The following is a 16138-nucleotide window of genomic DNA, read 5'->3' as shown; positions in this document are numbered from 1 at the left end:
AACTGTTAATGATTTGGGAAACAGAATACACCCAGTGCTTTAATGTAGATAGTGCTGCTGTTTTCCTTGGAGCTCATTACTCCTTGCAGTGATTTACTGCAGTTCTTTGAAGATATGTAATATAAGATAAAAGATAATATAAAGATATAATACATGTAGCACAGAGGCAACAAGTGTGTTGCATAGTTACATGACTGAAATGGAGTCATAGTAGAAACTGACAGCCTAGATTTCAACCTTGAACACCACAACAGAACACATACACACGCAATGCATTAAGGTAAGGGTAATCAGTCACTGTCAGCAGCAGCTGTGTTACCCCTATCAACTATGTTAATTAAAGCTGGTTATTTACATATTAAATTCCTGTAGCTGCAGCCGCTCGAGGACAGGCCCGGTCTTTGGCTGGATAATTCTGGGCATGTGTGAAGGAGAGATGGATTTGCCAGGAAGCAAGTCTTTAGAGCAAATTGAGCAAAGGAAAAGGCAGGTGGGTGATGCTCATAGCCTTTGCAAAGAGGTCACGCACACATCAACACCTGTTCAGTGCTGGAGGGCAGTTGTAGGAGCTCCTAACGGGATTGTTGGTGTGTTTGTTTTAGGAAAAAATGTTCATGAACAAAACTAAAATCCCATACTTTAAAAAAGTGTTGTGAGCTTAGTTCCAATAACAATCCAATATTAGCCCAAGACTTGGACTGTTCTCTATAGTCCTAAAGATAATGAACTTTGCAGCATTTTTTTTCAACAAGCTGGATGTCAGTTGTCTCTTATGTGTCTTAGGCCCGGGACACATTAACCCGATTATCGGCCATGGGACAGTCTGGCGAGGTCAGTGACTCAAATCTGTTCAGTGTGTCCCGTGCCGTCGTCCGTCTGGGGGGCTGTCGGCATTCATTTTGGCCGACCTGACATGTTCGGTCGGCGGCAGGGAAATCAGGACTCACCCGGAAATGACAAGCGCAATGAGGTGACTACAGTCTCTCAAAATCTGATAAAAAATCTTTTAAACTGACCTTTGTTGAGCTGAAATGAAGACAGATTCAGCAACTGCATGGCCTATTTCTCGCTTAAAATGTTTTCAGAAACACATTTCAGTGAACTATTTTAGTACAATATGAGATCGTATTCTGAACGGCCGCCATGACAGTCTGGCTCTCAATATCCGGAGAAAACAAACCCATGTGACGCGTTCGTCCAATCAGCTGCCGGTTTTCATTTCTTGGGCAACATTACAGATTAGCGCCGCCTGCTGTTATGGAGATGTATTACGTATCGTCTCCTCTCGTCTTTTTGGTCTGTTCTGTGGCAGTTTTTTGGACCTCGGGGACGCGACTGATCATATCGACGGGGCTTTCTGTCAACGGTCGCCCATCGGCTATATGTGTCCCGCCCTTAACAGGATAAATTTACGTTTAGTTTGTGTAGACAGCTGAACTGTGTTTCACTTGTGTCTTACATGCTAAACTGCAAACTTTTTCCAAGTCTTTTTTCTTGTGACTTATGTATGAATAAGTATAGACAAGGTGTTGGTCTGATGCAAACCTTTAATTCTGTGACTAGAACTACTGTTTTAAGATGCAGTACATACACATAGTCCTACAATGTTCATCAAGTGTTCCATTGTGTGCTTAATAATGTTAAACTCAGGGTGTTCGTGGGATTTTAAAAGCATCAAAAGTTGATGAATCAATTTTAAAAAGTCAAGTCAAAAGTTTTCCAAGGTATTACATTTTGTAGTTTGTTTTCAACTTGTACATTTGTCCAAAGAGGTTGTATACTAAAGTTTGCACAAATTCAATCATTGCATAGGCGCATAGTGGGATTCTGTGTAGTTTATTTATGGAATCCTGATAGATTTGACATCTGAAAAGACAATCATTAGCATGCCCACTGACTGACTGCTGCTTGATAACCTCATGCTATGGTTACTTTACACCCGGGTGTTAAACTACCTAGCCAATGGTGAAGTTTTCGGACAAAGGGTTGGAGGTCAAGTAGCTTTAACCATGGCTGAGGCCCATCTCTTGAAATAAGCGTGAAGCATAACATTACTGCTCTGTGTGTCCGAAGACGATAAGTGTAGCCTCGCTGGGGATCAATGCTGTCCGGTCCCACATGCTAAGTGTTAGCCACAAAGCTGCTATGGTACGCTCACAGCAGGGACCAGATGCATAAAACTCTGTGTACACACAAAGGTAGAAATATGCGTACGCATTCTTTTCGTCAGATTTATAAAGATGCATGTACTTGTATACATGTACATGCCTGGTTCTGTTTTACATATCTTAATCATTGTGGCATTGCAGCTGGGCGCATGTGCACGAGCTTTGTTTTGAGGTAGCTATAAATGGATATAGACGTTTTTTTATTTCTGACATACTATACTATGATATTTTATTGTCCATCTGTCTCCTCAGATTCTGTAGAATTTTTACTGCTGTAGCAGTGAGATCATCCTCACCAACTGCATCACAGTAGGGAGGTGAAAACTGGCCAACGAATCATCGGTTCTCCACTTCCTGCCATCGGTACTGTCCAATGCAAGTGGTCATACTATACAGTACTATCAAATTTTATGACGTTTTTATGAGTTTTTATAGCATACTGTACAATACTATAACTTTTTCTGACTTCTGTTATGGCACATTATACTATGACTTTTTTTTAAGGACATACCATAACATTTTTACCAGCATTTTTTGTGAAATACTATGACAAAAGTTTAAACCATCGTCAGAGTGGTTTCTCAATCATCATAATTAACGTCATACAGATTATTAGCGTTCATATTGAAACAGGGAAATAATGGCTAAAATGTCAATTAAAACTGAATCACTCAAATAATTTAAAGTGCTCATATTATGCTCATTTTCAGGTTCATAATTGTATTTAGAGGATGTACCTGAATAGGTTTATGTGGTTTAATTTTTTTGTTGTACTGCACATTGCTGCAGCTCCTCTTTTCACCCTGTGTGTTGAGCTCTCTGTTTTAGCTACAGAGTGAGGCATCTCACTTCTGTTCCATCTTTGTTGGGAGTCGCACATGTGCAGTAAGTACTGCTAGATTGTCAGTTGCAGAGTATGACGCCGTGCCACGCTAGCAGCTAGGCGAGCATTATAACCTGTGTTACAAAGTGACGAACGGAAGTAAAGGCTAGACTACAATAGAGCTGTTTGGAGCACTTTGTGAACAGTGTTTTCTCTGGAAGATGGCAAGTCCCTTTGGGGTGGACTTGAGCTTTTTCACTTTGTAAACCAATAACGTGCACAAAAAGATATATAACACAATAAAGGAAAGGGAAAAAGCTAAAAAGCATAATATGAGCATTTTAAAATTAAGATTCAAGATTAAGGTCTTAAAAGGTATTTAAGGTAACTTAAGGATTCCTGCATATACCCTGTTCTTCCACAATACCCTAATATTTTTCAGACAGAAACTTACAAAAAGCTGCTGTCAAATAAATATCCTTTGAATACAAGCAGCCTATAGTAAATCTTAGATCTTTATTTCATAGTTGCCTTAGTGCAAATCTGCAAGAAAGATCTATAAAATCCATAAAATGTTAGCTTTGGAAATGCACTGATCCATATGCAAATACTCTTGTAAACAAATAATGTTATGACAGCTGTGATGTATTTGTCATTGTCTGGAGACCATCAATTCCCACATCAAATTCAAGGCAAGTGTCAATATCTCACTAGCTGGCTTCACTTCACAGCCCCAAATTAATAACATGAACATACTGTAGCAAGTCAAAATCTCTGTGGGATATCATGGCTCTGCCCAATTGCACTGCCTCCAAACCCTATATATATATATATATATATATATATATATATTATATAATATAAAACCTAAAACTGCTGAATATGCATACAGTTTTTGACTTATGTTTATGAGCATTTCAAGTCTTTTTCTTTGTAGATTGACTACAACAAAGTAAAAGCTCAAAGTTTAAATTAGTTCTGTCTCTACAGAGAAGCACTGAAGAAGCATCAGCAGAGATTTCCTTCCTGAGACACAGGTTTCCATTAGCCTACTCTCTAGGTAAGAATGTCTTTTCTTTAAGCTGCAGCATAAAGGAGAGCGAGGAGGAGGACATCTCTTCCTCTACAGTGTTAACTTCCCTTTGCAGCCTTCTTTCATAGCTGCAGAATTCTGCCTTTAAAATCCTCTTCCTGTCATGACCCTTACTTTGGCATGGTTGGACAGCAGAGTGAAGCAGAACCAGATCAACCCTTAGTCATTCACTACTATATGACGGAGGCTTTTCCAACTGAATAAAAAAATAATAAAATCTGTGTATTACTAGGGCGCCTGGGTAGTAGCTCACCTGGTATAGCGTGTGTCCATATATAGAGGTTTACTCCTCAATGCAGCGCCCGTGGGTTCGACTCCAACCTGTGGCCGTTTGCTGCATGTAATTTCCCCTCTCTCCCCTTTCATGTCTTCAGCTGTCCTATAAAAATAAAGGCCTAAAAAGCCCCAATACAGGCTTACATTTCTGCTTGGGCAGCTCCCTACAGTAGCTAAATTCTCTGTCCACACTGATTGTTTTTGCATTTGCATACCTTCTTACATTATCCAAACATATCCATGCAATTTCCTCACACTTATTTGTGTTTTTGGGAGACCAGTGACACTAACCCACACAGGACTAATGGGTACAGTCCTGAGCCTGAAGCTCCCCATTTGGTTCCACCCATTCAAGCAGTGCACATATATTCTCGTCCCGAGGTTTGCCTTGTGACGAAGCTACCAACACAAATACTCTGAACTGCTTCACACTACCTCTGACAAATAAATTTAATAAAACTCTCATTTTAACACATTACCAGCTTCTACTTCTATTCTCAAACCCCTCTTTTTTTCCCACACACTCTGTACTTTAGATCTCATGCCCTGGGCGTTCCCATCCATTCCCACTGTGTTGTAATTTGGATTGTATTTCATGGCCCATAGATCACAGAGCTACAGTCACAATGTGTGTGTGTTGGAATGAAACATGGCTAATGCAGGTTTTCTGATGTTTTCACTCTCACACACACACTTGCTCTCTTCATCCATCTAGTGTTTGGTGTGTACATTTATCAACAGCTCACCTCTCCACCCAGCTCTTGTAGCTGGGAATGTCCTTGGCATAAAGCAGCTTGTTGGAGGGTGAGTCCTTCCCAAGGCGGTGTTCTGAGGTGGAGCAGGAGTCCATAAAGGTCTGGGCCACCACAGACAGACAGGCATCTGTGATGCTGCTCTTATGTATGTCAAACACAAACTGGGGGTTCTTGATCACATTTACCCAGAAACGCAGAGGTAGGCTGCAGGGAAGAGGAAAAAAGAGAACAAAGTACTTTTATTTTTCATCACTGTTTAATAATGGTATGTAGGTGTGCTGCAGCCAATCCTGCAATCCATTCAAATGGGGTTTCCTTCAATTTGAAATGCCATGTTGTGGGGTGTTACCATAACTGAACTTCTAACAGAATGTCATCTGTTAAAAAATGTCAATGGGCTAATGAGACTAAATTACTTATGTCATTGTATGCATGTTGTCATTAAAATGACTTTTGCATTGATTGTTCAGTGACAGAATGCTCAAATAGCCATGCAAAAACAAAGCGTGTAAAATAAAACAACAGTCTGTGTCTGGTTAAACTGCTCTGAGATTAAGTGTCCTATCTTGCACCCAGCGCAGCGTAGCGCAAAGCCCGACGCAAGTGTCTTTGGTAGTTTAAGACCGGCACAGTCAACTGTCAATTTCCCGTCCAGCGACCACGTCGTTTAAATAGCAAATGCACCTGCGCCCATCTTTGCACCCATGGGCGTTCTGGTCTTACAGGCAGATGTGTTCATGTGAATTCTTGGCGTATTGCTATTTTGAGGCAGCGGGAAGTGATCGTGCCATTGACCAACAAAAACCTGGTCTAAAGTCATTAGCGCAGCATTTCATTGTTTTTTTAACAGCAAATCAGTAAAATGCGCCTAGGCTTACGCACAGCACGCACACACTATGCTTGTTACACACACACACACACACACACACACACACACACACACACACACACACACACACACACACACACACACACACACAGATAAGGGCAGCTGCACACAAACATGCAAAAGATTACAAATAAAAATATTACGGTGCAAATCCGCCATCATAATAGCAATGCGCCAAGGTACAAACGCGGCTGGCTTTTAAAGGGAATGGGAGATGACACTCTGATTGGTTTATTGCATTTTACACCCAAAACACACCTATGAATTAATGAAGACACGAAGTACAACCCTTTTGAACCATGTGCCCGGCGCACGGACCCTTTTTTTGGATTTGGACACGCCCTAAACGCACCTGCGCCATGCCCTTCACACTGTGAGCTTAGCTCATTAAAATAGGGCCCTAAGTCCGTAAATGCCATTTTTATATTTGCTACAGCCTGTGAGGCAATAGACATGAACATATTATGCGCCAGAAGGGGGACGAGGATTCATTCACTTTGCAAAGCTAGTACACAGGCCCTGCTGTTGCTGATGTGCTCTATTTGATGTTTGTGCTCAATTCAATAAAGCCTTTATCTTTAAAACCAGGTGGTGGCTGGCTCTCATTTTTTTCCAGCAGTGTCCAGGGGTCCTCGCTGGGGGCCGCATAGTGACACAGTTCATATTGCTTTGTTTGTGCAAGTGGGTCCTATTTTGTGCCTGTCCAGAATAATAAAAATATACAAGTCTGTTTATTTGCTAGGCTTATTTCTGCCAAAAAGAATAGAGATAGGGCCATCTCTATCTGTGTGTTGCAGTAAAAGGGCTCAGGTGGTATTAAGAAAATGTTATTTGGATCTCTATATCTTTACTGTTCTCTGGTTTATGTGCATTTTAGCTGATGTGGCAAAACTCAAACAGGAATGACATTGCAGTCTAACCTGCATAGAAGTTTCTCAGTGTGGCACAATATCAAAGGATGAGGGGGAACAACAAAATGCAATCATTTAAATACCACTGGTGCTCCCCTACCATTCCACTAAGCATTTATCCTAGCACAGCCACCCACAAAGCCATTTATATGTACAATCTAACAAAAGGGGATTTGGACTCTGAGGAAGGAAAAAAAACTCTGCATTATGACTTCAAAATGAATCTAAGCAAATAATCTAGTGGGATTAGATGCATGGATCAAAGGGATATCAACACCACTGCTGTGGTGCCTTGATTGTTGACAATCTGCCCTACTGCCCTGTGCTTTGAGGTATGTGCTGTTTCAATGCGGCAGTGGACACTAAAATGATGAGGTTCCCCACATGATTTTGTGCATTCAAAATAATCACCATAATAACATCTACATGTTATCTATATGAAAATAGAAAATAGACAAAGCACAGAATTTTTCAGCAGTTAACTCACGCTGAGCAGTTTTAAAAATGTTCAGTCCTTTTGATTAGGGATTAGGTTGAACATCAGCTGCCAAGATCAAGGGCATCTCTTATTTTAGAGGAATTACGCTGGCCGAGTCAGAAGAAGCCCTTTCATTAAAATACTTTTTTTTCCCCCCCTTGCCTATCAATTTAGGACAACAAAGTGCTGTAAATTAAAATTGATTCAAGTAAAGTGTTTACCCACTACTCTAATAGGAAGTATTAGATACTAGAAAATGCATTTCCTGCAGAAAATGTTTGTGAATGCTGAAAAGCTAAATTGCTGAACTGGATTGCCAGCATAATTGCACAAGAAGAAGGTGAAGTGAGAATAATTGGAAAAGTGGGAATGGTTTTAATTAGTATGAATTTCATTGGAATGTTGAATAATACCAATAATGTATCAAACAAAAGTGGAACATTTAAAGTTTTTTTTAAAGCTGTCGCTACACTGAATTGCTCGTTAAAATGTGTAAGAAGGTGAAGTTGTAGTGAAAAGTGGAAATGGTTCTAATTAATAAGAATGTCCTAAAAAAGCCAAATAATGGCAATATTGTATGAAAGTTTTTGTAAAAGCTGATGCTAATCTAAATTGCCGGCTTTAATTTGGATGAAGAAGTAACACCAGTAGTAATGAATGGGTTGGTGAAATGGGTGGGTCAAATCAGGAAATCTCAATCAGCTGTGTTCAACATTTTTTTAAAGTACGTAAAGAATTTACAATGAATGAAAGATGTGGAACATTTTTAGGCTTGAATTAAGTAGGAATCCATAAATAAGACTTGATTAAACGTGAGAAGCAGCTGAAGCAATATAAAAAGTCATAGTATACTGTAGTATGTCATAAAAAAGTCATAGTATAGTATGTCGAAAAAAGTGAAAAATATGTCGAAAAAAGTGTTAAAAAGTCATAGTATAGTATATCGAAAAAAGTTATAGTATGTCGAAAAAAGTGATAAAAAAAATAGTATAGTATGTAGAAAAAAATCATAGTATAGTATGTCGAATAAAGTAATAGAAAAGTCACAGTATAGTATGTCGAAAAAAGTGACAAAAAGTCATAGTATGTCGAAAAAACTCTGGAAGAACATGCAAAGTCCACACAAAAAGTCATAGTATAGTATGTTTAAAAAAAGGGAAAAATAGTCATATTACAGTATGTCGAAAAAAGTGATAAAAAGTGATAGTATAGAATGTCAAATAAAGTAATAAAAAAGTCACAGTATAGTAGGTCGAAAGAAGTCATAGTTTAGAATGTTGGAAAAAGTCATAGTATAGTATGTCGAAAAAAGTGATAAAAACATGGTCGTAGCCTATAGAATGTCGAAAAAAGTCATAGTATAGTATGTCGAATGAAGTAATAAAATAGTCATAATATAGTATGTTGAAAAAAGTGAAAAATAGTCATAAAAAAGTGATAAGTCATAGTATAGTATGTTGAAAAAGTAAAAATAAAAGAAGGTGAAAAAAAAAAAAAAAAAAAAAAAAAAAAAAGGGGGAAGGAAAAAAAAAAAAAAAAAAAAAAAAAAAAAAAAAAAAAAAAAAAAAAAAAAAAAAAAAAAAAAAAAAAAAAAAAAAAAAAAAAAAAAAATTTTTTTTCCCCTTTCATATTTAGTTAATTTAGTCGAAAAAACTCTGGAAGAACATGCAAAGTCCACACAAAAAGTCATAGTATAGTATGTTGAAAAAAGTGAAAAATAGTCATAGTATATATTGAAAAAAGTAATAAAAGTCATAGTATAGTATGTTGAAAAAAGTGATAAAAAAAGTGATAGTATAGTATGTTGGAAAAAAAGGGTATGAAAAAGTCATAGTATAGTATGCTGAAAAAAAGTCATAGTATAGTATGTTGAAAAAAAGTGATAAAAAAGTCATAGTATAGTATGTTGAAAAAAAGTGATAAAGTGATAGTATAGTATGTTGAAAAAATTGATAAAGTGATAGTATAGTATGTTGGAAAAAGTGATAAAGTGATAGTATAGTATGTTGAAAAAAGTGATAAAGTGATAGTATAGTATGTTGGAAAAAAGTGATAAAAAAGTCATAGTATAGTATGTTGAAAAAAGTGAAAAACAGTCATAGTATAGAATGTTGCAAAAAGTCATAGTATACCGAAAAACATAAAATGATTTTCTGCATGTCTTCCCCCTCTCTCTCCCCTTTCATATTTAGTTAATTTAGTCGAAATAACTCTGGAAGAACATGCAAAGTCCACACAAAAAGTCATAGTATAATATGTTGAAAAAAGTGAAAAATAGTCATAGTATAGTAAGTCAAAAAAAGTGATAAAAAAAGTCATAGTATATATTGAAAAAAGTAATAAAAAAGTCATAGTATAGTATGTTGAAAAAAGTGATAAAAAAAGTGATAGTATAGTATGTTGGAAAAAAAGGGTATGAAAAAGTCATAGTATAGTATGTTGAAAAAAAAAGTCATAGTATAGTACGTTGAAAAAAAGTGATAAAAAAGTCATAGTATAGTATGTTGAAAAAAAGTCATAGTATAGTATGTTGAAAAAAAGTGATAAAAAAGTGATAGTATAGTATGTTGAAAAAAGTGATAAAGTGATAGTATAGTATGTTGGAAAAAAGTGATAAAAAAGTCATAGTATAGTATGTTGAAAAAAGTGATAAAGTGATAGTATAGTATGTTGGAAAAAAGTGATAAAAAAGTCATAGTATATTATGTTGAAAAAAGTGAAAAATAGTCATAGTATAGAATGTTGCAAAAAGTCATAGTATACCAAAAAACATAAAATGATTTTCTGCATGTCTTCCCCCTCTCTCTCCCCTTTCATATTTAGTTAATTTAAAGTCATAATATATTATGTCGAAAAAAGTGACAAAAAGTCATATAGTATGTCAAAAAAACTCTGGAAGAACATGCAAAGTCCACACAAAAAGTGATAGTATAGTATGTTGGAAAAAAAGGGTATGAAAAAGTCATAGTATATTATGTCGGAAAAAGTGACAAGAAGTCATAGTATAGTATGTCGAACAAAGTGATAAATAGTGATAGTATAGTATGTCAAAATAAGTCATAGTATAAAACGTCGAAAAAAGTGATAAAAAAGTCATAGTATAGTATGTCGAAAAAAGTGTGTAAGTACTAATGTGGTACTACAGAGTGTACAGCCTATTTTAAATCAACTCTGCTAATCTTCACCCAAGAAGGAAAGATTACCAACCAGGATTGATATATCCACACCAACAAAGTCTCTGTGCATTCCTTTAGTAGCATGTCTAACTGTCTCTTGCAGTTTGCACTGATTGGAAATTCTGGCACACAGAGCCAGTAAGCATCTGAATCTGCAGTTGTGGGATGTTGTCCTATTCCTGCACATGGGCCTAATGAAGTTGCTTTGGTCACAGATGTTGTGATCCAGGGCATCCTATTCGGGGCATTACAGCACAAGCAGGGGACTGACCAAGCAGACCTTTTTCATGCAGCGATCTAAGGTTTAAATTATAGCTGCTATGCAGCGATGGTTCAGTGCCGAGCATTTTAAAGAGGAAAAGGAAAAAGTGAATGTGAATGGAGAAGAAGAAGAGGAGAAAAATGGCAAATACATGAGCGTTCTTTCAGCAGAAGTGCCAAACATTCCTGCTCATCACGTTAATTATGCCCAAGGAACAGGCGTAGTGTTTAAGTGAGGGCTGATGAGTGGTGTGTAGGGGATTGAAACTCTAAATCTCTCGCTCTGAAAACCACTATCAACCTTGTTGAGCTACAGCTCCTAGCTCTTAGAAACCCATGTCTCTAATTCCCACAGCATAATACCAGAGTACACAGTGGCATGTTAACCTAGGACACAAACTAATGAGCTGATTTCATTTCAGACAGGTGTGTTGATGAAAACATCTAAAACATGCAGGGAAGGTGTCCAAAGCACAAAGGCTGATAAGTTACAAGATGATAACCTTGTAAATCTTGGGGCTTAAACTCACAACCTTCGGGTCTGAAGGAAAGTGCTTATTTCAGAGAGCTATTGGCCAGTTGATGACACTTCTAGCTTCAACGGCTAAGACGGTCAGAAATGTATTCATGAGATGATGTTTCCAAAATTTGGTGTCAATTGAAACAAAAATGTGGGAGGAGAAAGGTTTAAGAAGTTTTGCACTTTTTGCAAAAAGTAGAGTGATGGACTTCAAAATTACTACTGGGTAAAAGCAGAGTACAGTTTCTTCTCTATTGGGACTACAGTTTGACGTACGTTGCGACATTGTAGATGTTGATTTGTTATGAAATTTTAAAGTTTAGAATTTTAGATGGCTGGTGAAGGGCCACCATCAGGACTATTACCATATGAATTGGACTGATTGAGTTTGGCACAGGACTGGACTTGTGTGCAAATTTTGGTGAGTTTTCGTGCATGGGAACATGTTATTTCTTAGAAAGAGGAATAATAATAATAATAATAATAATAATAATAATAATAATAATAATAATACCGGCTTCGCTGCTCAGCCCCTTATTTACAGCTTTATAAAGGTGACCTAACTGGGCATTGTTCCAGCTAGGCCTCCGTAGGTGAAAAGGCCCAACCTTTCATATGAATGGCAAGTTACGGACCTTTACTGAACAAGCTGTATATCTGGACAAAGGGCTAAAACTGAATCTAAAATTTTCTGTAAATTACACACCGTACAACTTTACTGATTCCAGATAGATCAACCCTAAACGTCCTAGCAATGTCATTAAAGTCAGAGTGTGTGTGCCAGTTTTGCACAATAATTAAAATTCTGTCTTTTGCATCCCAACATGACAAACACGGTGCAGACAGAGACTCACACACACACACAGACACCAAATACAGAAGAGAGTGGATGAGAGGAGACGCTGACACACTGCCGCTAATCCAAAAGATACCATCTGGAGATGCTCTTGGAGCCAGTGACTCATGCATGCACACACATACTGTACACACATCCAGAGACACATTACAGCTCTGTCACACAACTAACATTTTAACAGAATTTTAACTCACACAATTAAAAATCACAGACACTTAACAGCTCCAAAAACCTTGATATGAACAAGGTAGCTTGACTAAAATTCAAGGGGCATAAGCTGGTGTAGCGTTAGTGCTATTGCTATCACTAGACTGTTGTGAGGGATGACCCGGATTGTAAAGGGTCACTGATAATTTCCTGGGCTAGAATAAATCCTGGATACCATCTTTTGGTCTCTATCAGGTCTTAAGAGTGTGTGGACACTGTGCTCTGAAAGCAAAAAATCCTGCTAATACAACTATTTTCTATCAGCTATTATAGAAACGTAATACATTTACACATTGTAATTAGATATTACACATATAAAAATCTGCTCCCAGTCTAATTTCAGTATGGGTTATACACATCAAACCTCTTTATAAAGCTTCTAATAATACTGCAAAACATCTACAGATATAATATGGCAATGATATAAGAAACAAACTTGTCACATGAAACCCTCAGGCTGAGGAATAATCCAGCATAAGGTCTACATCAGAGGATGTACAGCGGAGCTCTGATGGTGGGGAAACGCTGGAGTGGAGGTGGGGGTAGTAGTGGGGCTCTGACTGCTGTGATGGGTTGAAGTTAATGGTGTGTATGATGACAATGGACCTGGTAGGTTTAATGGGACAGGGGCCCAGCATGGGAGGGGCCACTGACATTATTATTCTCAACCATCAGACAAAATTAAGGCTTTTGTTGTAGCCAAGATTGCACTCTTTTGAGACGATTAAAGGTTACGGGTAAGACACACACTGAGTAGTGAAAAGACACAGGCATTCAGTATGCACATCCCACACAGAGAAGATATCTATGGTGGCATCAGCACTCAACTGTTTGTGTGCAATCTAAGTGGCTTTTTGTGATGGTGTGTTATGATAAATTGCTATTCATTCACAGCCCTCTGGTGAGAGCCCATTCCATTAAAAGTCTAATGTAAAAGCGACCCATTGCGCTTTCAGAAAACACTTAACACACTCTGCAAATGGCCCCAAAACACCAAAATTAGGACCAGACCGTAAAGTAAACCCCTTCTTTAGCTTCTCGCTATCAATTCCTCTCTCCATCTCTTGATTTGTCCCTTTATGCACATCCTTTTTATCCTCCCATCTCCATGGTTCCCCTGAGCCTTGGGCTGAGTGATGCATACTGGGATCTTGGCAGAGGCCAGGAGGCTAATGAGATATTAGTGTGCATTTAACTCCCACTGAGTTCACTTTCCTTTCTTCACTTTTTCATTTTTCTCCTCACCATATTCTGGTGCTCTGTTGGTTATTTAACCCCTACCAACCTCTTAAGGTGGGCTCACAGAGGTCAGTATGGTCTAAATTAATCAGCAGATATTAATTTAGAAGGTGTACTTCCTTCACCTGGGAGCGTACCATGTCACTATGGAGATTTTCACAGTAACAGGCATTTTTTGGCCCAGTTATTCATGATAATAGATGGAGAATCTTGGCAGCCAATTGGATTAGCCCCTTGTGGTTAGCTTTAATGAAGATTACACGCCCCTGTGGTTAATGGATATTAGGGTGGGAAGAGGCGTGTGGTGAAGCTTGGCACTGACACAGGGCAATACCAGGGCAATGCCATGTGAAATGTGCCAAGATGTACTGATTGTGTCGGCAGTGCATTAAATTACAGTGCAGAAGGAAAAGGTCACAAATGGAGCCAAAGGCAGCACGCTGGTGTACAAATAATAAATCCATTTTGTGTCCATAAAAGATCCAAGGAACTGCCTCACAGTTTCCTAAGAGCTCCTGATCAAAGCCCACTATGTGTTTGTGTGTATGCACGTTTCTGTGATTGCAGGTATGCTAAAACTGCTCAACTCACCAGTTGCTTTTCCATGTGTGTCGGACATGCGGGTCGTGGATGTTGTGTTTGTCAGCCTGCTCATCCAGGAAGTCAAACATGTATTTGATGGCCAGTGGCAGGGCGCTGCCTCGATGGGCCGTGCTGAAGATGGTCTCAAACAGGTCATCCACAAACTTCTGTAACGTACCCTACAATGGAGGGACAGGAGACATGGAAAACAGATTATATGACGGTATTTTTTTCATTAAATTACAGGGATAATCACACGAGATGAAATAACAAAACCAATAATAGCGACTTACATGGAATATGAAAATGTACAGTACTATAAAAAGCTCTATAATTTCAGTATGTTAAGCCAGTATCTATATTGAACCGGACCCACAGAAGCAGTGAATTTTGCAACATACCAATGCCTAAAGTTGACAGGCAGATTGGTAAAAACGTGTGTTATAGTTTTCCTGCGTGAGTTTATGAGTTGTGTCAGCCAGGCTGCGGTGTTCATGTGTGTGACTCCTATCTCACAGACCTGGCCCCTAAATCTTCTTGCAGCTTTGATGGGGAAATTGTTATTTCACAACTGACGTTTAATAATATCTGGGAACAGGAGGCGCATCTCCTAAGCCTCTTTGTGCTGCCGGATTAGCTCCCACACTGCACCATTGACCCTAATTTGATTTAATGTTGGCGACTTTAAGGAGGAGGAGGAGAACAGAGAGGAGAGACAGAGAGTGAGAGAATCTAATCCTCTTGTAAAGAATGAGCTGATGGGATGCACAGGAAAAGGCGAGAGTGAGGGATGGAAATGAAACGACAGAGGTTTCCTATCAGGAAAAGAGGCCATTGAGTGTGGCAGATGAGGTGTGTACAGGCACTGGCAAATAAAAATCCAATTTGGGTTGGAGCTGGTGACCGAATCACAGAGTCAAGAGAGGTAGAAGAGAGTGGGAAGCGAGAATCCTGTTAGTCCGAAAATCACAGCTATAATTCTAATGTGGCCCACATTCCCGACAGCTTATCGTTTTTCTATGAAGATGGAATTACACATCTCTAAATCAAGCCCACATGTCTTCCAAATGACAGTCTGCATTAGCTGGCGAGGGAAGACCTAACATTTTGTGTGTGCATGCATTTATGGGTGCAGTTAACAAAAACCTGTGTGTGTGCCTAAAATTGCTGAGGCTGAGACATTTTACGTCATCTTCTATCTCAATGGGGACTTGTGCATCAACACTGTCATCATCACAGGAGTCTCTTGTTCCCTGGTGGAGCTGAAACTGCCAACACATCCCCCCCACACGACCATCTACCCTGTCATTAGACCGCACTCTAAACACAATGTGTCATCTGAATGTTTTGATGCCATCTGCCTCCACATTGAAAGGAGAGGAAAGCAAACAATCAAAACGTTGGGGATAGCACTGGAGCAGAAATAGAGAGATGAGGGAAGGTGATGCATGAGAGCGAGATGGACACACAAACTCTTGAGTCTACAAGTGAGGAAAGAAAACGCAATCCTTCCCAGTGCCCCTCCACACACATGAACACACCCTGTACCCACACTCAGTCAGAGTGACACTGATGGAGCTAATATGAGAGACGTCAGTGGCGTTGCCAGGGAGAGGTATTTATTGGCAAGGTGAAAGCCAAACGCAGTCAATTACACTGCCTGTCTGCCCAATAATTTCTCACATGGAGAGATGGCCGACCAAGATAAACTGGTTATTTCACAAAAACAATACATGTGGAAAGACGATGTGCTGTCTGCAGTCAGAAACCACCTTCCTGCACTCAATAGTGACGTGCGCCTGCGTGTGGAGGGCTATATACAGTATGTGTCATGGTGACAGCTGCTCCTGCATCCTATTCTGCTGTCTCCAGCTTGTTTGTTTATTAGTTTATTTGAAATGTTG

The 16138-nt window shown here is 38.8% G+C and overlaps 1 protein-coding gene and 1 long non-coding RNA gene across 6 annotated transcripts in view; one reads left to right on the top strand and one right to left on the bottom strand.

Annotated features, from left to right (window-relative positions):
• The window catches only part of LOC120553123, a 104142-nt gene extending 99352 nt beyond the window's left edge, over window positions 1-4790 (top strand). Inside the window, exons 7-9 of one of the 3 annotated variants that reach the window (XR_005638105.1) lie at window positions 373-490; window positions 2421-2531; window positions 3982-4790. This is a non-coding gene — a long non-coding RNA (uncharacterized LOC120553123). Of the gene's footprint in view, window positions 1-372; window positions 491-2420; window positions 2907-3981 lie in introns of those variants that run through there. The other 2 variants (XR_005638104.1, XR_005638106.1) reach the window with 2 other exon arrangements.
• Window positions 1-16138, bottom strand: part of plxna4 (plexin A4) — a 250922-nt gene that overhangs the window by 5086 nt on the left and 229698 nt on the right. For all 3 annotated transcript variants that reach the window (XM_039791208.1, XM_039791207.1, XM_039791206.1), the window contains 2 exons: window positions 14244-14413; window positions 5107-5319 (listed from right to left, as the gene is read on the bottom strand). In XM_039791208.1, coding sequence (XP_039647142.1) covers window positions 5107-5319; window positions 14244-14413 — 383 coding nt within the window. The remainder of the gene's footprint in view (window positions 1-5106; window positions 5320-14243; window positions 14414-16138) is intronic.

This window comes from Perca fluviatilis, chromosome 23, assembly GCF_010015445.1.
Source record: "Perca fluviatilis chromosome 23, GENO_Pfluv_1.0, whole genome shotgun sequence".
NCBI lineage: Eukaryota > Metazoa > Chordata > Actinopteri > Perciformes > Percidae > Perca > Perca fluviatilis.
This window is presented reverse-complemented; position numbering and strand designations above follow the sequence as displayed.